The sequence below is a fragment of the Nematostella vectensis genome, chromosome 2 (assembly GCF_932526225.1).
Source record: "Nematostella vectensis chromosome 2, jaNemVect1.1, whole genome shotgun sequence".
Lineage (NCBI taxonomy): Eukaryota > Metazoa > Cnidaria > Anthozoa > Actiniaria > Edwardsiidae > Nematostella > Nematostella vectensis.
Genome location: NC_064035.1, coordinates 16366246 through 16389026, shown reverse-complemented (window position 1 = coordinate 16389026; position 22781 = coordinate 16366246). Strand labels below are relative to the sequence as shown.

General features: G+C 41.3%; 2 protein-coding genes across 18 annotated transcripts in view; both read right to left on the bottom strand.

The window, feature by feature from the left end:
• Nucleotides 1-308: 308 nt before the first annotated feature.
• On the bottom strand, nt 309-2849 carry LOC5515695 (asparagine synthetase [glutamine-hydrolyzing]). Its single transcript, XM_001635769.3, has 2 exons — nt 2712-2849; nt 309-2073 (listed from the first exon to the last, which is right to left on the bottom strand). Exon 2 carries the CDS (start codon nt 2058-2060, stop codon nt 393-395), a length of 1668 nt encoding a protein of 555 aa, XP_001635819.1. The 5' UTR covers nt 2061-2073; nt 2712-2849; the 3' UTR covers nt 309-392.
• A 2053-nt stretch (nt 2850-4902) lies between these two features.
• The window catches only part of LOC5515709 (triple functional domain protein), an 84201-nt gene continuing 66322 nt past the window's right edge, over nt 4903-22781 (bottom strand). For 13 of the 17 annotated variants that reach the window (XM_048724170.1, XM_032385464.2, XM_032385465.2 and 10 more), the window contains 29 exons: nt 22404-22605; nt 19347-19582; nt 19123-19189; nt 18895-18998; nt 18760-18829; nt 18532-18621; nt 18201-18344; nt 18007-18120; nt 17466-17609; nt 16803-16980; nt 16261-16305; nt 15618-15838; nt 15350-15478; nt 14990-15203; nt 14843-14873; nt 14391-14429; nt 13662-13712; nt 12741-12882; nt 12591-12618; nt 12087-12368; nt 11137-11436; nt 8494-8593; nt 7651-7990; nt 6991-7163; nt 6803-6829; nt 6344-6496; nt 6104-6149; nt 5776-5865; nt 4903-5699 (listed from right to left, as the gene is read on the bottom strand). In XM_048724170.1, coding sequence (XP_048580127.1) covers nt 5637-5699; nt 5776-5865; nt 6104-6149; nt 6344-6496; nt 6803-6829; nt 6991-7163; nt 7651-7990; nt 8494-8593; nt 11137-11436; nt 12087-12368; nt 12591-12618; nt 12741-12882; nt 13662-13712; nt 14391-14429; nt 14843-14873; nt 14990-15203; nt 15350-15478; nt 15618-15838; nt 16261-16305; nt 16803-16980; nt 17466-17609; nt 18007-18120; nt 18201-18344; nt 18532-18621; nt 18760-18829; nt 18895-18998; nt 19123-19189; nt 19347-19582; nt 22404-22605 — 3823 coding nt within the window. In that variant the 3' untranslated portion in view covers nt 4903-5636. Of the gene's footprint in view, nt 5700-5775; nt 5866-6103; nt 6150-6343; nt 6497-6802; nt 6830-6990; nt 7164-7650; nt 7991-8493; nt 8594-9213; nt 10249-11136; nt 11437-12086; nt 12369-12590; nt 12619-12740; nt 12883-13661; nt 13713-14390; nt 14430-14842; nt 14874-14989; nt 15204-15349; nt 15479-15617; nt 15839-16260; nt 16306-16802; nt 16981-17465; nt 17610-18006; nt 18121-18200; nt 18345-18531; nt 18622-18759; nt 18830-18894; nt 18999-19122; nt 19190-19346; nt 19583-22403; nt 22606-22781 lie in introns of those variants that run through there. The other 4 variants (XM_032385462.2, XM_032385461.2, XM_032385463.2 and 1 more) reach the window with 4 other exon arrangements.

Sequence of the window (22781 nt, the reverse complement as noted above, 5' to 3'; positions counted from 1 at the left end):
CTTTTAAGGGAATGAAATTTCCTGCTGGGTAATATTTTCATATTAGATGCGATATAAAAAAACAGTATCCAGATACCCTGGGGTCGAGCTTGGTATTAAAGGATCCCCTCTTGATTGCAAACTCATCATCATAAAGGAAGTAATCTTTGAGCATGTATTGGATTATTGGCTTGGGGGAAAGGGAGGTGAGGGGGGGGGGGGGGGGGGGGCAAGTAGTCAAGATAACATATACAAAAAGTCCTTATTTGGCACCTGAGTGCCTTCCTCCCCTGAGACATGAGTACCATTACAAGTACTAACGAGATGTCTTCAAGAGAAACTAAGCTCTTTACTTTACTTTGAAATGTACACTCAAAGTGTGACATGCTCCTGAGAGGGTTGAGTTGAAAGGCTCATTTGTAATGAGACAGAGTACGGGCAGACGGATCAGTTGCTCCAGTCCACTGTGGCAGCCACATATATGGGATAAGCTCATGGTGACCAGGAAACAGCTCCTCAAATACTGACCGATAGTAAAATGACTCTTTGGTGCGAGGTGTATTGAATGGGTATAGCTTGCTTGCCTTTGCAAGCGCCTCATCAGCTACATGATCTTCTACATAACATTGGAGAATCTCAAACCAGGACTTGCCAGGAGCGTTAGAGGTGACTCCATCACTGAAGGCCTCTTTTGGCCGCCACAGGATTTCATGAGGGAGGAGACCAGTTCCATCAAATGCAGCACGCAACAACCATTTCTCCACCCCTTCTTTCGGCTGACGCTCTGCAGGGGGTAGAGACAGGAAGTAGGAGGTGAAGGCGACATCAAGAAAGGGCACTCTTATCTCAAGCCCATGCACTGCTGTACTCCGGTCACCTCGAAGGACATCATAGAGGTAGAGATCCTTCAACAGCCGCAGAGATTCTTTGTCGCCTTCCTCCGGAGATGGGGCCTTGTGGAAGTATATGTAGCCCTGGCAGAGCTCATCTGAACCCTCGCCCGAGTACACTACCACAGTGTCTGTATTTTCACTGACATACTTAGCAACCAGGTACATCGGAACAGACGCCCGGATAGTGGTGATGTCATAGGACTCGAGAGCATATATCACATCATGTAGGGCTTGAATACCTTCTTCTGGGGTGAAGGTTACTTCATGATGCTCAGACCCAATGTGTGCTGCAACCTTACGTGCAGCAGCTACATCTGGGCTTCCCTCCATTCCAATAGAGAACGTCTGGATGGGGTAGTCTATCCCAGCATTCTTTGCTTCCTTGGTGAGTAGAGCAGCTACCAAGCTAGAGTCCAGGCCACCAGAGAGAAAGCAACCAATGCGTCTGTCAGCCATCAATCGTTTTTTAACGGCCTGAGTCATATACAGCCTGATATTTTCCATAGTGTCTCTAACGGGGACCACACCTGTGTCAAAGACAGGCGGCTTGCCTATGTATGTGTAGGGACCACTTTCTAGGAGGGCCACTTGGCCATTAGCACCAAGGCTGTAGGAGTGATAATGTCCTGGAGGAAATGTCTCCAGCTGCATTTTGTGGCCATTTCCTGTAAATGTCTTCTCTATCTCAGTTAGGGACTTTGCTTCGGAGCAGATGGCAAGAACAGTAGGTTTTGTATCTTCTTGTTTCAAGGTAAACATGGGCCTGATACCAAATGTGTCTCGACCAAGGTGAACCTGCTTTTTCTTGGTATCGATAATACAGAATGCAAACACTCCATCTAGCATCTGAGCTGCTTTCTCTGCACCAAACTTGTCATAAAGGTGAAGAATCACCTCCCCATCACACTGTGTGAACACATCAAAGCCAAATTTCTCCTCTACTTGTTTGTGGTTGTAGATCTCCCCGTTGTAGATGAGGAAAAGGTGAGGAAGCTTTTTTATCCTCATTGGCTGCATACCGTACAAGTCATCAACAACAGCCAAGCGATGGAAAGCTAGGCAGCAGTTGCTGAAATGCGGTATGGTCTCCATACGGAAACAGTCGGGGCCACGCCCTTTGATGGCCATTGAAGATGTTGTGTACTTGTGATAGTCATGAATACCAAAGATAGCCCAGATCCCACACATGTTGCTTGAAGGTCTAGGAGATTGAAACAGTAAATATTATATCATATATGGTTAACTTGCACATTGGATCCTGGCCAAGCTAACTTAAGCTAAAATTTAGACTAAAAGAGAACAACTTAAGGCTAAACTGCAAATGCAAATCTAGGACGTATCATTTGCAGAAATTAACATATATTTTTTTCTTCAGAGTACAATATTAGAAACCAATTGGGGTGTTTTATGCATTAATTTTATAATTCACAGACACAGTATGCTAGTTCCCTTGCTAACGATCTAGCTGTTTATGGAAAAATACTTGCTGACCTAAAACCACGAGAAAACTCTCGGTTTGTTTAAGAAGCAATGAGTGAACGAGTAGCAATGAATACCAAATATGTGATTGGAAGGAAAGATCGATGTTTATTGCTACTACCTCTAAAATCCTCAGTAGCTAGAGATCGAAACTCATAAATTGTCTATTAACAGATTTCATACGTTTAACATGAAAATCAGTCCCTAAACCGTCTTATTTATCATTCTGTAATCAGCGGGAAGAAATGCATGTGAGCTAGACACAACCCACTGGTAAATCGATGTTGTGTGGAACCGTTTGAACTACTTGTATTTTATTACTTTCATCTGTAAAGACCAACGAAAGAATTGAAACCTCACCTTTATTCGTAAAGAGACTGTTTCGTCAACGATCTGATGCAATGTTCTGGTTGTAGAGTCTTTCGAAGGCGCCACGCGAAATCGTTGATAAATACAGATTTCTGATGCAACTATAGTTCTTAGTTACACGTGCGGAACTCAAAACAAAGCGCGGTGATTTCTGATTGGCTCTTCTGAGGGAGCAAAGGTCGATCATCACAGCCATCCCGCACGCACTGTTCTTTTAAACAGATTTTAAGAATTTTGTATTTTTTTTATTAGCATATTCAACATTAGATTTCAACAAACTCTAAAGATATTTCCAAAAAAAAACTAAATGATCTAAGAATATCCGTAAGAACTTGAAATGTTCTACAATAAAAACTACCTAGCCTCAACCTGTCAACTGAAAATTAAAAGGATCTTATAAAAATAAGATGATGTAATGCTCTTTGTTCTCTTGAAGGAACTTAGTTCTACGACGAGCCACTCTTTAGTGGCGCGGGGAAGCAATTTCTTTGCTGCTTTGCTAATGCTGTTATCAACCAACAACAACAACAACAACTCAACGAAAAAAAGAGGAACAACGACAACGAAAAAAGTCTTGCGCAGAATTACACACGAATGTCAGGGTCGGATCAAGTAATGGGGCACAGGGGGTCATATAACCCCCAATATTAAAAGCAAAAAAATATATATACGAGCAGTAGATTCGTGGCCCCAAGTTTTCTTACTGTTTTGTATCGTGCATCATACTAGCCTGATAGGGCCTGATACTCTGGCTAGCCTCATACCCCCAATATCTCTACGCCTGCTGCAGAATTGAGCAGATTACCCAGCAGCAGCAAGATAATCCGTGCCTATTCAGGGAGCATTAGTTGTAGCGGAGTGGATAATAGCCTCCCTTTTAGGCGCAGCTGGAGAAAATGTCTCCTGCTGGGTAAATCCAAAACGAGATGTGATGAAATCTGCAATGTCTATAACTCAATTTAGTAATGTTTTCTGGACATTTTTCTCATATAGCGTACAAAGGCCCTGTTAGCAGACAACCACCATCACTCCTGCCTTATCTACCTCCCTTAGCCAGTGCCGTATGTGCTAAAAAGGAATGTTAAAGGCGGGAAAGGGTGAATCTTGAAAATGTTGTCCACCAAAAGACACTATTTTTCTAATGCCAAAGGTCACGCTAGTAAAAAAAATGTCTTATACTTGGGCTATAAGCCATTTGGATTGCGCTTTACAGTAAGTATGAAGTATGTATTTGCCTTGGTTTCGCTCCTGCAGCGAGCTCTTCCCTACGCGCTTGCGACTTTTCAAACGACGCGCTGTGTAACCGCCGCCACCTGGTAAATGAGTAACTCGACCCCCCAGCGGCGCGGTTTTTCTCTTCCGGGAAGAGACTTTTTTCCGAGAAGAGACTTTTCAGCGGACATCCTTTTTAAGATCAAGTGAATGTGCATTTAGACATTTACCCCTTGTACCAGGACCTTTTATCGTTCCCTATGAAGTATATGGTGTGCCTTTGAAGTATATACTGGGACTCGAAGAATTTTAAATTTTCCCTCACCAATTAAAAAAAGGCCTTAAACTTGGGCTATTAGCTATTTGGATTGCGCTTTATGAGTATTCATTAACATAATTCAATTACAATAACAGTAAGTATGAACAACTTTCGTCTTTGTTTTGACATGTTGTCAATGAATTATAATTACAGAAAAGTCTGTTCTCAATCTTTATTCACAGTTAACAAATAAAAATGAAACTATTTATCAAAATGGCTTTAAATTAAAGAAATCATGTATTTGCATTGGTTTCGCTCCTGCAGCGAGCTCTTTCCTACGCGCTTGCGACCTTTCAAACGACGCGCTGTGTAACCGCCGCCACCTGGTAAATGAGTAACTCGACCACCTCAACCCCCCAGCGGCGCGTTTTTTCTCTTCCGGGAAGAGACTTTATTTCCGAGAAGAGACTTTTCAGCGGACATCCTTTTCAAGATCAAGTGAATGTGCATTTAGACATTTAGCCGGTGTACCAGGACCTTTTATTGTTCCCTATGAAGTATATTGTTCCCTATGAAGTATATACTGGGACTCGAAGAATTTAAAAATTCCCTCACCAATTAAAAAAAGGCCTTAAACTTGGGCTATTAGCCATTTGGATTGCGCTTTATAAGTATTTTTTTTTAACATAATTCAAACACAATAAGAGTAAGTATGAACAACTTTCGTCTTTTTATTGACATGTTGTCAATGAATTATATTTACAGAAAAGTCTGTTCTCAATCTTTATTCACAGTTAATAAATAAAAATGAAACTATTTAACAAAATGGCTTTAAATTAAAGAAATCATTATTCCTATCCCATAAACCCATGTCAACATTCACATTGATACCCCACTCTTTTGAAGGTAACAAAAACATTAAAACAACCATGGACAAAAAAACATCAAACATTTGGAAGTGGAAAATTGTTATGGAATACTTTTCTTACAAAGCAATAGCAAAACACCAAGATTTTCAATTCGTTTGAACAAGAAAAGCTTCGGAGAAAGGCTTTAACCATGCAATGTCAAGAAAAGTTAAGAACGACACAAAAGTAAAAACCACTATTTAACTGATTCATATTCTCAACTAAAAAACAAAACCAAAATAACACAGATGGTACTTGACGCAAAGCATAGCATCATGTAATACACAACAATACTTATCAAACTATTGTGAATTTCAAAACACCATAATACAAATGATTTGTTGAGAATTGAGTTGGAAATGAAGATCTATTACTTTTAACAAATTGAGTCGGGTCCATTTCGGCCGATGTCGGGGTATCGTCGGCTCTAGTCGGGGTACCTTCCGTCACAGTAGGAGTGTCGTCGGCTCTAGTCGGGACGCATTCGGCGGGAGTCGGGGTATCGTGGGGATATGTGAATGCGAGGAATTCAGGAGGCTAAACATTAGACTCAGAATTGGAACTCGACGAAGTCAGCCTTGGAAGAGGTTTCAAATCATGCTGAAAGAGGGATTGAGAAAGCGAGTGAGGCTTGTACATCCGCTTTCAGTCAAACGTAGAGGGGAGTTATACACACCTGATTTCGTCGTCGGGCGTTAAAAGCTGCGAGTCGGGAAGTGTTGAGCTTCGTAGTACGGACGGGACTGGGAGGGCGAGGGCTACACATCTGAACACACAAAATAAGAACGGTTATTACAATCACACATAAGCACTATTGCGCCCTAAAACACCGCACTTGCACACTTTCAACACTTCCAAATATTATTTTGTAGTAATACACGAAGCCCTGGAATCAAACTATGCACAAACTACAGATGAGAGATCGAGTTGGGCAGAGATATGACAAAAAAAACATCGTTCAAGGGTTCAAAGAACATCTCCCATAATGTATGAGCACGACTTACTCTGATCCAGTCAGACTTGAAGCAATCCTGGCAATCTGCCCTTTTACTACAAGACAAAAAAAGAACGGGGTCAGATATGAGGAGGGTATACACATTAAGGGCAGCTACTTTGCAGCCACTGAAGACGACGAAAAAAAACAACTGTTACTAAAATATTAACCAGAGCCTGACATATTTTTGCGCGAGCGTCACGGGCAAGAAGAGGAGCTAGCTCATGGCAAAGTCTAGTCTATTACTCACGTGATGTCGGCGATAAGAAGAGAAGAAATAAAATCTTTGGCTTGCGATGAGATAGCGCTGAAGTGTTTATTAGGAAACGAGAAGTTTGCCTTGCGAATTCGTTCACACATTTCGTCTGTCGTGTCAGCTTGGAACGGGGAAACACCACTTAACCTGGTCATAAACACGATCTCGTATCAGTATCAGTATCATTACAAAATCGTGACGTTATAAACCACCAGATAATATCTCATCTATGTATAAGTACAAAGTCGTAACGTAATAAACCACCTGAAAAGGTCTCATTTCTGTATAAATACAAAATCGAATTGTAAGGGAACACACTACTCAACCTGGCAAACCTGCCATTTGAATAATTTGAAGATATTCTTGTACTTATAATAGATAAACATTTTCATTTTCACTACATGCGGAACTTTTATGAATAACAGGTGAGTTTTAAAATGAATCCATACTCACATCACGTAGGTGATGACTCCGATACTCCTGTAAAAATTAAAATGAATATATCAATAAATTAATAAAGAAAAAAAACTCAGGTCACCGGCAATTGAGGGCTTTTATCACAACCCTCTCGTCAACACGTCAATGTTTCTGTCAATCGTTCTGTCACTTTCCTCCCACTATCGTACAAATTATGCGCGTACCAGGTATCAGTCTTGAATGTGAGGGGTTCCTCCATGATCAGTTCCGGGGCCGCGAACTCGGGACTACCATACACCTTGTGATTAACAGGAGACCCGGACAGGATGTGTGCGCTGCCAAAATCGATGATTTTCACTTTGGGAAGAGGTCCGCCGTCTAGGAGCAGATTCTGGGGCTACAACGAATAGAGAAGTCGAGCAAGTTAACAAGAGATGTTGGCAAGTTACCTGGGCCAGCAATTTCAGCTGTTTTGACCAGCAATGTTGGCGCTGTTTTCATAACACGCTGTGTGACTTGTTGTTTAACAATCCTTTGTTATTGTTTATAGTTGAAAATATAACGAATTATTGGCGAGGAAACTTCAAAATAATAATACACGAATTAAGTCTGATACGTGATTGACGATATTTGAATAAAAATATCTTGGTTACTTGCTGGAATTAGCCGATGAAAATGGATTCTTTGAGTCACTCGGCGTTGAGCGGGTGCATAAAATGCATGATTGGTCTTCTTTAATATGTCATTTCACTCGTTGCTTTGTCAATTGCGTGACTAGTTGTATAACCCGTTTCGTGAATCGTAGTTTAAACTGTTGTGTGACTTATTGTTTTACCCAATACATAATGCATTCTATCTATTTTTGGGTCGAATGATGTCATTACCTTAAGGTCCAAATGCACGATGTTCAAATCATGTAGATGTTGTACACCTTCCACGACCTGATGCATGTAACCAATGGCAACCTTCTCCGTCAGTGCATCCATGACAACCAGGTAATCAAAAAGCCTCCCACCCGCTAGTAACTCCGTGACGATGATATAATTCTTGGGTGTGTCGTAAGCGTCCAGAAATATGCAGAGGTTCGGGTGCTTTAACATTCTCAACACGGTCACCTCCCGGTCGATATCCACAGGGTCCAGCATGCGCTTTTTGACCATCTTGGCGGCGAATTCTTTGCCAGTTGATTTCTCTACGCACTTTTTGACAACCGCATAACGACCCCTACGAAGGGAAAGGTAATGTCATTCTTTTATTGGGTATCGAGCTCCAGACAAATGTGGAATGTAATGAAATTACATAGAATAATGAATGTAAGGTTCTCATGCTCATCTCAATCTCGACCCTAGGAAAGATGTAATCATGTTCTTAGCTGCAGGTATAAGCGCTCAAGCGAACGAGCGACTCCATTACAGCACAATTCTTTGATCTATCGAACTTCCATAATTCGCATCAACTGAAATTATGTTCTAAATTTTACCCTCATCTTAATCAAAGAACGAATCGTGCTACGTCGATCATAACCACACCCGCACCCTTAAAGGCGTTTAACTCGAACATCAACCTCCCCCTCGATCTTTATGACCCAGGCCTACCCTAACAATGTCCAAACACAGGCATCCACGCACCACCAGGGGTATTATGACTTAATTTGAATAATTCGGTTATTACCTTCCCAAAGACGATAGACTGATAGGTACAACACTGATAACTCTGATGGTCCCTACCTGCCCAGCTCAGCGTAGATGTTATAATACTGGTCGATATCATTTTTCCAAGAAACAGCCGACTTGTGAGTCGGAGAACTCGTAGGTGTGACGTCATCGTCTGCGACAAAAGCGAATTCGGGGGAGGGGAGGGTTAGAAATAGATTGCTTCACACAAGTTGAAGCGGGGGAACTTTCTAAGACTTCTAGCCCGTGTCCAACATAGGCTCTAATGCAATTTAAGGCAAATTTCCCAATGAGGTTCCGAAAAAAAGAGTTAGAAACTCGCGTGACGAATGTTTCAGTGCCCTATAAAATCTGTGTATTAAGATGTTCATTTCATAAGGGAAATAAATCCGCTTGAATCGTTCTAAAATTCAACCCATCTTACAATAAAAATGGGTCCACTCTATAGCTAAAGCACCAAATAATAAATGGAAAACCACATAATAAATAATGCCAAGATATCTAAAAAAAGTAAATAAATAAAACTCAAACATCACGAATGTCCCGCAAGTAAGATTCAGTCTTTGTGATTTTGGGGAATGTGTTGAGTTTTTTGAATTCTTCTTGGAACTAATCTAGGGAAACGCTTTATTTATTTTACTTCAGGGTTTATAGGGTATATAGTTTCCTATCATTTCTTAGAAAAAGCCTTTATAAGTGCTTTTTTTCTCAATATGTCTAATTCATCAGCACATAATATCAGGATCAATATATAGATTCAATAATCATTCAATATTTTATAGATTCAGAATGAACTTTATTTCAAATTCGTTTACTATTGTCTTTCTTCTATGTTATTTTACAGTTTAGTATTTTTAAGCCAGCCACGGCCACCACCAGAAGACTGGTCCAATTCTAGCCCGCCAGACCAGGGTTAACTCATAAACGAGTCGAAATCCTAAAACTAGCCCCACAGAGATTTAATAAAGCAATGACGCAACCGAAGCGTCGAATTTCTAATTAATCAGGGCAAAATTGACGACAACCCTGATTGAAAACTAGTGATATATCAACTTAGAGCAGGCACTACCACCAGGGTATCACCAACAAAACAAATACAAAATCTTCAAAATTCAATAAATAAATATCACTTAAAAATAAAGAAACTCCAAAATATGTACGAAATGGCATGGCTATCTTCACCAGCATTTGTTGCTATTCTTTGTGCCCCAATAACATTTTCTGCGTTCGGCATATAGGCCAGCGGAGTTCGAGACGAAGAAGCACGTGACATGCCAGCATGATCACGTGGACATAGGGAGTTACGCACGTGACTGATGACGTTGTGCGCAAGACTGCTGCGCTGCAGCACCTAATATTTTAAACCCATCTCCGGAACTCCACCGACCAATGCAAGCCGATGTCGCGACTAAAGCTTGTGAAACTCTTGTTATTCTAAGCCCGTCACTTAATGGAACAAAGGCATTGAAATTACACGTAGCTTCATAATCCCCTACATTTTTTTCTTCTGGTCTTTAATCTTCTACCACTTAGTTGCGGTTAGATTCCTATAATACGATACTGGCTTTGGAAACTATTTTAAAACTACTCTATATTTAAATCCTAGTTTTTATTTGATATTTTTAAGGGCTATTGTATCAAAGCTGAGTAAAGTTTTAATATGCAGCTGTTTAATAGTTTATAGCGTCCCTTGGAACTTGACGAAAAGAGAGATGGCGACGGGGTGCGTGAAAGCTTGGCGTGATTTCCCGTGACCCCACGGGAGGCAAGGAAGGTCACGTGAGGCGTGCCGCGAGGAAAGGCACTATTCTGAAAGGCAACAGTTAGCAGAAGGTTACTCCACGAGGATGAAGGTCAGTATGGACAAGTAGGGACAGCATCAAGAGTCGGCAGCTCGCCAAGAAGTAACAAGCATACGAGCGTGCAATATGTAAGATATGGGAAGTACCATGCACACCGGCGTGCTAAAGGTAAGATATGGGGAAGAAGCATGCATTCGAGCGTGCTATAAGTTAGATATGGGAAAGAAGCATGCATACGAGCGTGCAATAGGTTAGATAATATGGGGAAAATGCATACAAACAAGAAACATGCAATGCATGAGATTATGGAAGGGTCCAAAGAGTTTTTTTAATTTGTTTGTGTTCTTGGATTTGATATAAGATCAGAGTTATTAGCTAGGAGGGTACGAGCAAGAGTCTTATACTTTGTGTCATGCAAGGGCTTCCAAGGATGGGAGAGGTGTTGAATCTCTTTGACCACTGAAAGGACGCTTTAAAGAGAAGCAGACAGGGCGTGAATTATGGAGAATCACGGCACGCTAGATGTTAGAACAAGATTATGATTAGATTGAATTAGGAAGATTGAGGGACGCAAAAAACAGACACATCGTTTAACAGTTCTTTGGTCAGTAATATGAGGTTTACTTAGACCTTTACATTATTTACCAACTGTTAGTAATGTTTACGTTGTCGATGTTCTTTATTTTAACAGTCTACGTTTAAAACGATAATATCAACAAAAACAAAATTTAATCTTTATGTTTATCAAGGTCATTTCAATGATAATTTAGACATGCCCAGACTCCATGCTTCACCATTTTATTTGACACAGTACATATTTGGTCGTGACCTAATTTAGATGCAAGGACAAATACGTGACATGTACGGGTGTGTCGTGACAGACTGCGTGACGTACCTGTATCTGTCTCTAGCATGACCACCTCGAAGGGTTCACTTGGTCGACTGATTCCTATTGAGTTGTTTGCGCTCACGCGAAATTGATACGTTGCGCCGGGCGTTAGGTCGTCAATTAACGTACTCTCGCCTGCGACAAATGGGACAGCGGCTTGCCAGACGCTCACACCAGTTTCCTTATATTCGACAGTGTACGCGGTTACTTCGTTGCCGCCATCGATCGCGTTCGGTTCCCACGCAAGGACAAGCGATGAGGATAGCAGGTCTTTGACGTAGGGTTTGTATGGAGGTTCGGGAACGCCTGGCAAACAACACTTGTTACAACTTTGCAATTGTGCGAAGCGCGCTACCATGGCTACTTATTCGAAGTTAACCATGCAACGCACACTACCGTGGCTTCTAATACAAAGTTTACCATGCGACGCACGCTACCGTGGCTACTTATTCGAAGTTAACCATACGACGCACGCTACCGTGGCTACTTATTCAAAGTTAACCATACGACGCACGCTACCGTGGCTACTTATTTAAAGTTAGCCATGCGACGCACGCTACCGTGGCTACTTATACAAAGTTAACCATGCGACGCACGCTACCGTGGCTTCTAAAGTTAGCCAGTCAGCGTTAAAGAATCAAAGTTTTGATTACCACGAATTTAAAACTTGGAGGATTCAGACGTGCTATGATGCACACTGAAGCATTTTTTAGCCACGTTGGATGGCTATTAGAGTTCATGTCAATCATATTGTTTCTCGTATCCTCATTGGCTTACTTCACGAAACTGTCAAGGTGGTCACGTTAACGCGCGTCGCACTTTGTGACATGAATTACCAGACATGCACATTCTGAACATACTAAATACTAAGAAACTATCAAAGAATGTATAAGCAATGAGCAAACATTATAAAAAATGCACAAGTGTGTTACCCAAGCTTTAGAATTTAAACTCACCTAACACGGTGACTTTGGCTGTTGAGCGTGCACTGCCTGCTGGACTACTTGCTATACACGTGTAATATCCCGTATCGGCCACCGCAAGCGGCCCTAATTTGAGCGTGTGCGTGTCGCCCGTCCGACTTATGCGATACTTGTCGTTATCGCATAAAGGCGTGTCATTCCATGCCCACGATACTTTGTATGGGAAGTCAGGTGAGGAAATTTTACATGTGAGTTCCGTGTATTCAGTGTTATTTACAGCTATATCTTGCAGGGGTTCCGTAAAAGTGATTGAACCTGAAAAAAAAAGCATAAAACACTACAGAGAAGAAAGGAAACTTTGAGATTGATGTTCAGTTCAGTCGAAAGGAATTCTAAATGCTCTATCGCCACCAGCAAGCATGCCCTTTTTCCCGATTCTTTTGGAATGTTTCTTTACAAAGGCGATTACTTTGTGTATGTTTCTCGCTGATGTGATAAGCATCGGTTCTACCGGTAACAACAACAAGGCGCACTTACCGTCATCTTCTAAAGGTTCTTCGAAGTTCTGCAAGACAAACACACGTATAAGTCGGAGTATAACACAAACAGAAAACCAATACAACTGTAGAATCAGCACAGGTGGTGAAGTACTGCAAAATTTGGTAGCGAGATGGATCGTTATCTTACCTTTGTCGGGCTTCCGCAAGGTGATTGATCGTCGTCCTCTGATCGGAAGCGCTCTATACTACGCCGTAGTTTCTCCGACATTGAAGTGAAATATTCATCTTTCGTTTTACGCACCTCTCCGCGTCGAGGTTTGTCTTCATTTCTGTACAGCAAAATAAGTGTTACACTTTTACTAGTAAAACTAGGGCAGGCATGAACAACCTGGCGATGAAAGGATGTCCTTGACAGGTGTGATCGGCCAGGCACTAGGGCATGGGAGAAAGAAAAGAGGATAACAAACCCCCCTAACCCATTTTCTATCCCCAATTCCACAACCTTATCCACGATTTTCTATTACGTAAGAAAGAGAAGGTAGGAAACGTTAGTATAAGAACAAATGGGTAATTTTAATTTTAATTTACTTTAATTTTTAAGATAGAATACTATGGCCCTTTAAAGAAACGTACATTATCAGTTCCAATAATGGGAGAATTGTTCGGTTTTATTAGCATTTAGAAGACGTTTTATCTAGCTTAGAAGACTTTTTAAACTGCTTCACCTAACTTACTCAGAATTTATTTGCAGTCCTTTTTCCTTTTTAATCCTTCTTTTTATCTTTTATCGCTATGATACAACTCATAGACCCAGGCACTATGTATGCAGCAAACGTAAAAAAAGCAAATGCAAAATGGCATGCAATTGTTGTTTTGGATTACACTGGCTTTTAACATCCCTATAAAGAACTTCATAGGGCGATAACCTTCACAAAGGAAACACTTCATTTTATTTGTATTTATCATTTAGCTAGAGCGTGAAGTAAAAAGTACAAGTCCATATGGAGGCATGCCGACATTTGTACGAGTCCATAAGAAGGCGTGACGACATTTGTACGAGTCTGTACGAAGGCATGCCGACAAGTGGATCGATGGTATCTCTACTTACGACATACTACTGCAGCGCCGATGGAATAAAGGGAGCGGCGGCGCAGAGTTACTGCTCATCGCCGGAAATCAAACAAACCAGTAATTAAAAACAGGTTTATACAGGTTTCGTGCGAATGTGTTAGATTCGTGATCAGAAATGACGATATTAGTTTTTTCGGCTCGCTTTGTTGCGTACGTAAACGTTACGCACAACCATGCGCGATCGTTTATTTATTTTAGTCTAACCACGTGGTCATTTAATCCGAGTAACGTCATCCGATTATATATGATAAATCTATGAACAAATTAGTTTTGTTTACTGTTGTTAATGTTAGGGAATGTTTATACAAAACAAATACAAAAACGAGAAGAAAAAAGGGATAAATAAACAAAATAATCAATGAAATAATAGATAACCAAAATATATCTCCAGCATCCATATGACGCAACACAACGTGACATTGGTCAGCGGACTAATAAAGGCTTAGTAAATAATCCACAAACACTAACGTGATTATCTTGACTTTTTAGCGGTCTGGTGCGGCAAGTCATGCGCAATAGCGTATAAGTCAACGCATTAATTAGTTAGGAACTGGCAAATTAGCAATGAGGCGGTGTGTTAGCGAAGTTCAGGCAAAAGAACACGAAAAAACAGACAGACAGACGATATGACATCAGGCAGACAAGAATGTTTTGACAGGCACACGGGTTGCTGAAGACAACATCGAAGAGTTGTGGAGGAACTTACGAGAAACTGGCATGGCGGGTGGCTTTTTTCCTTGTCAGTCTAGTTATAGTAAACAAAAATGAACAGAATGAAAACAGCCATGCAACTTACGTTTTAAATGAAAATAATGCAATTTATGCTTAAACTAACGCGAGGCATTCCATGCTAAAGCGTGTCGCAATCAATGCTTTAAGGGAAATAAAGCAACCATGCTACTCGGGTAGTGTAATGCTTGCCTAAGGTAATGTCTACCTGACCAAGGCCACAATCCATCTAACACAAAGGATATTTATTAAATGGGCTTTTCAAAACCTCTACCAAAGGCGATTGCAGGCTTTTACATAATACCTCAATAATAATGGAACTAATAATGGAACGAAAGGCACAAAAGACGTAATCAGGGCATGATAACAATAGGAGACAGAGAAAAATTCGTAAATTCCACAAAATGTGGACACCACATGAACACTTACGATCTTGTTTTCGTGGTTTCAGACTCAGTCTCTGCAAAGAACGACAAGGATAATGTATATTGTCATATGTTTTGTACTAAAAGCTCAAACAAACAAAGAAACAAACAAGACAAAAACAAACAGACAAACAAACAATTGATGCCATACCTTCATTAATATTGTTATTCGACTCGGACTTCTTGACGAGGACTTTGGCCGGCACGAGACCTAGCTTGTCGGCGGCTCCGTTACAGACGTACATCCAGCTCTTGTCGTCTTTTTTGCACGAGACCAGGTAAACATACTCGCCTTTACGCACGGACAGCTGATTCTTGTCCTTACCCCGGAAATCCTCCGTCACCATGTACCGATCGCGGTTTCTCTGCACATAAAAAAAAAAAAAAAGAGACAAACTTAAGTTTAATGAAGGCATTGACAACATTATCTACCAATCTTCCGTTGTTTCGTTAAGGCGTGATTATATGTATTATATTATATTTACAGGTGAGGGGAAGGTCGTGTACTTACAGAAGGTGAGGGGAAGGGTGAGGTAAGCTCTTCCAGAGACTTGGCTGTCTCCAGGTCGATAAGATGCATGTGTTTGACGATAGAAGAGATGGTACCTAGGCCTGTAGGCGTGGCCGGTGCGCTGCCCATCTAGGAAGAGAATAAAGGGAGATTAAAAGAAATTAACTCCGTTAAGTTTCGTTCAACCAACCATCTTTTTTTTTCAACTCAATACACAACAATTTGGCAAGACAAAAGCTGCCAAACATGTGGTGGTCCCAGTACTCACCCCAGGGGGCCTCCTTACAGAGATCGAGTCAGGCATAGTGCCAGCTCGTGCCATGAATGCGGGCGAGGTAGACGTGGTGGTTGAGCTTCCTGGGGTAACCTGTCCCTGGGTAGTCACGGGGCCAACTGGTACCGCAGGGGGAGCCCCTTGGGAAGGTGAGTCACCAGGGGTGTTTTTCTGCCTCTCCATCAAGTTCTGGTACTCTATTGGTCGCTCGAGTGCTAGAAATGGACGTAAACTGGTCGTTAGAATCCAGATTGCATTTAGATTTGGTTCCAGAGGTTCATATCCGCAGTAAGACCACCGATTTATTGTTTTAGACAAGTGAATGGTAGAGTATTATACATTTACGTTCTGTACGTTTTTACATATAATTACTTATTGTTACCAAGGTAGAAGGAGTTTTTTGTTTACTTGCATTCCATACCATGCGACAAAATAAATTATTAAATTCCATTTACTTTATGACATTTACATATGTCTGGAAACCTTAAGGAATATTCCAAAATATTCATTTAGAAGTACAAATTTTAATTGTAGGAAGGCAAAAGATTTTAAGCAATAGTTATGTGTTGTCATATCGCTTCCCTTAAAACCTTATTTTAACGTTTTTATTTTTAAGAGTTTTAATGTTTGTTCCAACCTTTACTCCAGTCGTTTAATGCTTGCTCGATGGCAGGAGGGGTGACTGTATTTACCAGGGAGGAAGGAAACAAGAAAAAGATAAGGTCAACTCATAGTTAAAGAGATAACGCGAGAATGGGAACGAGAGGGATTACAAAACTCACGTCAACCAGATGCAACTACACCATTAAACTACACCAGAATTATGAGAACAGTGACCTACATTTCACAAGAGAAGTACAGAAGTACAGTGAGGATACTTTAAGATGCGTGGAAAGTAAGTAAACAGTACATATAGTAACATAAATAAAATACATCAGAGAAAAAAAGTACCAACAAAGAGACCAACAACTTAGGGATTATCCAGTGTGCGTGAAACACGTTGTAAATCAGAGACTTTTCTCAGAGCAACAAGATACAAGGTATATCACCCACTTTACATGCTCTACCTAGGGTAAGACCAGTTTATTTTGTGCCGTTATTTAAACAGTCTTCAAAGATAATTTTCAAGTTTATCACATACTCTGTGTCAGTTTAAAACTATGCATTCTCAGGACTCACCCATGGCGAAGGCATTCTGTGACTCGAGGAGTTTCTTCAGGGCAGACACCCACTCGTTCTTCATCTCTTCCGAGCTGGCGGTCAACACATAGATCTCAGAGGCTGTGCCTTCGCTTGTCCAAATGGCCAACTTGCAAGGATCATCATCTACGCCGTCCGTATGTCCCATGTGGTTAGTCTACACGAGACACAATAACATTCAATAAGATCATCTTCGTATGTGAATATTCAACAGGGAAGCTTTTTAGGTTCCAACCTTAGATATTACTTAAGGACTTCAGGAGTTAAGTGAGAGGAAGTGTTTGATTTACCAGTTGAGTGAGAGGAAGTGTTTGATTTACCAGTTGAGTAAAAGGAAGTGTTTGATTTACCAGTTGAGTGAGAGGAAGTGTTTGATTTACCAGTTGAGTAAAAGGAAGTGTTTGATTTACCAGTTGAGTGAGAGGAAGTGTTTGATTTACCAGTTGAGTGAGAGGAAGTGTTTGATTTACCAGTTGAGTGAGAGGACGTGTTTGATTTACCAGTTGAGTGAAAGGAAGTGTTTGATTTACCAGTTGAGAGGAAGAGTTTGATTTACCAGTTGAGTGAGAGGAAGTGTTTGATTTACCAGTTGAGAGGAAGTGTTTGATTTACCAGTTGAGTGAGAGGAAGTGTTTGATTTACCTTAATGCTGTGTCTATAGATGTAGACAGTCCAGTCTGTTTTGCGTTCAAACGGCTCGCTAAAGATGACGAGTTGCTCGAACAGGAAGACTCTCCTCTTGACTGGTTTAGCCTTCGCGTTCACGTCCATAACCATCAAAGTGTCCTACATACGAAGAAAAAGCGCTTAGCGAAAATACCAGATAACAAAGCGCTCAGAAAGTCAAGCTTACTTGAAGGTAATACACGACGTACTTATTGTCAAAAAGTTCCCATCAGACACTCCTTTCATTGTTTACGTTTTAAAATACGGTCTATTGGCAAGAAAACTGTAAGAAAAATTACCACCCACAAATGAAGTCCAAAGCTTGAGTAAAAATATCTGATTGAAAGTTTCTGTGTAACTCGCTTGAATTGGCTGATGGAAATGGATGCTTTGCGTGATTCGGTATAGGACGGGGGTGTAAAAATGGCGGCGTGATTGACCTTCTAATAATTCCAAAAGGCCAGTGGAGGTTGTGTCGAAAATGGTATTGAGTCTTCTTAAACACAAACACCTTTACCTGGAGGACAAGGTTCCCCTGCGCTGTAATCTTCCCCGTGTACCCCTCTAACATTCCGACGTTTAGAAAATCGTTCGCTTTCTTCGGGACAACATGCATAAGATGCAAAGCTCTCTGTTGAGACAAGGGGAGAGAAATGGTTAATCAACAGCTAAAAATGTTGTTTATTTATTTTTTATTTTAAAGAGCAATACCTTGAGTTCAATGATGTCGAGACCAGCGCGCTCTGTGTACTTGACAAAGTCCTTGAGAAGAAGCTGGTACTTCATGACACGCTGAACAGGCTTGATAAGATAGTCTTCTATGGACAGGCGATACCCCAGCCGATCTTTCATATCCTGAGAAGTTACAGTAACACGTTTAAAGTTAACCAACAAGGGATAGGCGGTACACTAGTCGCACTTTCATATCCTGAGAAATTACAGCAGCACGTTAAGATTAAACATGATGAGACAGCGTGACTATGTCGTGAATCTAATAGCGTGACGTGATAAGATAGCGCGGCTCGCCTGACGTCTTACTTACCGTAAAGTATGTCTCCTTGAACTCGTGTACGAGCGCTGTGGACTTTGGCTTGTTTTGACAATAGATGACGTACATCTGCAGACGCCGTTCCTATCACAACATAGAAATAAGTCTCGACATGAAATAGCAACTGGCTCAAGGGGAGATTCATGCCACTACTAATACTTACAGCACGACTACAAATAGCAACTGGCTTAAGGAGAAATTCATGACACTGCTAATACTTACGGCTTTTAGGAACACAGAAGCAAGCTTTTCTGGTGCGTCTTCGCATTTCTCGAGTTCTCTGCAGAACACACTGTAAAACAAACCAGAGCTCAGTTATCGGCAACTTTTCCCTAAGCTCAATAGAGATGTACTCACGTCTTGTGCCATTCGTAGATCTGTTTGATGTTCCCAAACACCATGCGTTCCTTGCCTTTGAGCTCTTCTGGTAAGTCGGGTTTACTGAACTCCGCAATGTAGCCCTAAAGGTGAGAACAGGGAGTTGTCATGTCACAATAAGACTACCTTAGGTTAGCAGATAGTGTAACGACACATCAGGTAAAAAAAAGGTAGTATGATATCACATGAGGTCACCCCTTTACTTACATCAACAACTTCTCCTAAGCTCGTCACATAGTCTTGCTCGGTCTGTATCAACTCTCTCAGTACGAACCTGTGCAAAGAACAAGGGACTTATTTGTAATTTGATGTGTCATGCCTCTAGCGGCCAGTGCATTTCATCTATGGGAAGGAGTTGGGGCCTTCTGAGTAGATTCCTTCAGAGAGATGAACATGAATATTTCCTGGGATTTGGCAATCTTTTGACTTACGTCCTCTTCTTGAGCGCCACAGCCTCGGGATCCTCCGGGACCAGGCCAGGTCCTGTCGCATCCTCCTCATCGTCTACTGGCTGCTCCTCGCCCTCTGCCTCTCCCCGCACCCCCTCAACAGACATCTCATCTAAGTCATCCTCATCCTCGTCATCGCTGACCGGGAAGATCTTGATGGCATCATGAGGTTTGGAATCGCTGCTCTCTGTCTCCACAACATCTTCCTCTGGAATACTCTACAAGAAGAACACAAAACCATGTGTCAGTTCACTACTCTCTGGCATACTCTATCCCATTCTCTGGAATACTCTACAAGAAGAACACAAAACCATGTGTCAGTTCACTACTCTCTGGCATACTCTATCCCATTCTCTGGGATACTCTACAAGAAGAACACAAAACCATGTGTCAGTTCACTGCTCTCTGGCATACCGTATCCCATTCTCTGGAATACTCTACAAGAAGAACACAAAACCATGTGTCAGTTCACTGCTCTCTGGCATACCGTATCCCATTCTCTGGGATACTCTACAAATGGAACTCGAAACATGTCTGTGGATCATCTTGAAATTCTGCGCTCGAAATGACAACAAGACAAAGGGGGACCAGCGGCTCGCCGGCAAAGTACCGCTTTTTTCATGGGGGCTCACGCGTTAACAAGAATCTCAAGGTTTAGCTTGCACACAATTTTGTAGTCCTCTTCTGTCATGTTTTTCCAAACACGTTTTACCCTTTCTATTCACACTGATATATAAAGCACCCCAGATAAATCGAGAGGATGAGATTTGTGATCATTTCGCAGTGGAAAGGTTTGAAAAACGAAATGATGTTCATTTGTCTCATTTATCGAAGTGCCATTTTAAAAGCCTATTTCCAGGTGTTGTTGGTTTTGTAGTGCTCCCGACAAATTGAATGCAATGAAATAAAAAAAAAAATCAAGTGAGGAATGGCAATTTAGAACCAAGTGAAAAACCGAGAGTAAAATGACATTTTACGTTTGTGCGTGACAGGGGAACATTCTTCATTAGTGAGCATTTGTTGGACAAACAACGTTATGAAGATATTTTACATGGCCGGAAAACAAAGTCAAAGGGACATGAATTCATTGAACGTTGTACAGTCAATGCGGTAGACAAGTGAAAGGGTATTTAATTAGATAAGGATTAAAATCAATTCAAACAGCAAACAACTAACCATCTTCAAACAGCAAACAATAATCAAGTTAATAAAAATGTCTAAAATATGTGATATTATATCTACAGCGGATAAAACATCCGACAGATACTGACAACGAAAGTCACAATGGAACTTCGACTACGACTTTTAAATGTCAAAATGTCAAGAAAAGTTTTCTAGTGTCTATAAAAATATACGAAATTCCATGATCACCAAGCTTGAGAGCAACAAAACAATCCATAACAAGTGAAATAGCATGAAGTATTTGTAGGATGGGCTTTGTAATTTGCACTTATTCCACAAAGATATCACACTCGCTTTGCTGTTCCTCGCAAATGAAGTGCTAAGAGTACTGTTATAGATGCATGAGTAAACGATAAACATTATTTAGGCAGGCAAAAGTGCCCGGAGTTATAAACCAGGAAAGAAACCACTCTGGACAATCTAACGTTAACCAATATTATTTGTGTAGGCTGTCTTACCCCGAGCACGTTCACTGACTGAGTGATATTTCCCCTACTCCTCGGCAAAGCTCTACTCGCGCTTTCTAGTTGCGGGTTCTCGAGTTGTTCGAAGAAAATGCACTCGATGAGCTGTATGGCGGCTATCAGAAGGGCAAGAAGGTATACTACCGCATCCCGGGGAGTCGGGAAAGCCATAATCCCGAGTCCTACTAACACGCAACCACAGCCAGTAGCGGAGGCGATCAAGTCAGGATTATTTCGAGTTTCGGTGCGAGGGGTTATGTTTGGGTAAACAATTATCAAGATCGGCGATTAATGATTCGACTGATTGGACATACAATAAGTAGTGAGCCAATGTCGTGACGGTCTCGAGTGATAGTGATCGAGTAATAAACCCTGCTTTGTCTCCGACTTCAAGACGCAAGTCAGACCCATAACACTCATAACACACCACTCGAAAAGACGTCTGATCCAAAGTTCAAATATCAGGTGTTTTATTTACGTCGACACTATACGATAAGTAACGCGAGTTACCGCTGAATTGCTATATTTACCAACTTTATAGACGGACGGATATAGAGGGACTAGATAATTTTCCATATTTATTCTCTTTTGACAAAAAGGCAACTATAGGTGTCGTCACCCTACCAGGCAACGTTTGAAAACATCACGTAAGGTACTGAGGGGGGTCTAATCATGTTGCGTGACAACACAAGCGCCGTGAAGGGGAGCGGGGCCAAGTCTACGCAATTTTTATAGCTTAGCATCTAAAGAGCTAGTATGCAACAAATCGTGTTGCGTGACATCATTAATAGCACGAGAGATGGGTGTGTTTTAGCTTACCGTCTGAGAGGTAGTATACTACATCTTAGACTCTGTCCCAAATCGTGTTGCGTGACACCCTTACAAGCACGAGAGATGGGTGTGTTTTAGCTTACCGTCTGAGAGGTAGTATACTACATCTTAGACTCTGTCCTAAATCGTGTTGCATGACACCATTACAAGCACGAGAGATGGGTGTGTTTTAGCTTACCGTCTGAGAGGTAGTATACTACATTATAGACTCTGTCCCAAATCATGTTTCGTGACACTATTACAAGCGCGAGAGGTTGGTGTGTTTTAGCTTACCGTCTGAGAGGTAGTATACTTCATTATAGACTCTGTCCCAAATCATGTTTCGTGACACTATTACAAGCGCGAGAGGTTGGTGTGTTTTAGCTTACCGTCTGAGAGGTAGTATACTACATCTTAGACTCTGTCCCAAATCGTGTTGTATGACACCATTACAAGCGCGAGAGGTTGGTGTGTTTTAGCTTACCGTCTGAGAGGTAGTATGCTACATCTTAGACTTTGTCCCAAATCGTGTACGTGACACTATTATAAGCGCGAGAAAGGGAGAAGGGTGTGATTAGCTTACCGTCTGAGAGGTAGTGTGCACGATTTCGGCCGGTCGCAGTAACAGATCGATATCGCTCTCGCTTGCGCCCAACATCTGCTGCAGTTTCTTTGAGCCTCCACCAGAGATCTTTTTGGATCTTGCAGGTGTGTTAGTTGGCGACGGAGCCTGGCCAGGTTTGTTCATCATTTTCTTCATAGAATTTCTACTCCAAGATCGCATACTGAATAAAAACATTTAATTTAACAAAAGGAAAGTAATCCTCCACGATCACATGCTAGATAAAAAAATTAATGTAAACAAAAGGAGAGTTCTCCTCCAAGATCGCATGCTAGATGATATAAAACATCATGGAAATGAATAAACGAAATGTTCTGTTCTAAGATCGTAAACGAAAAG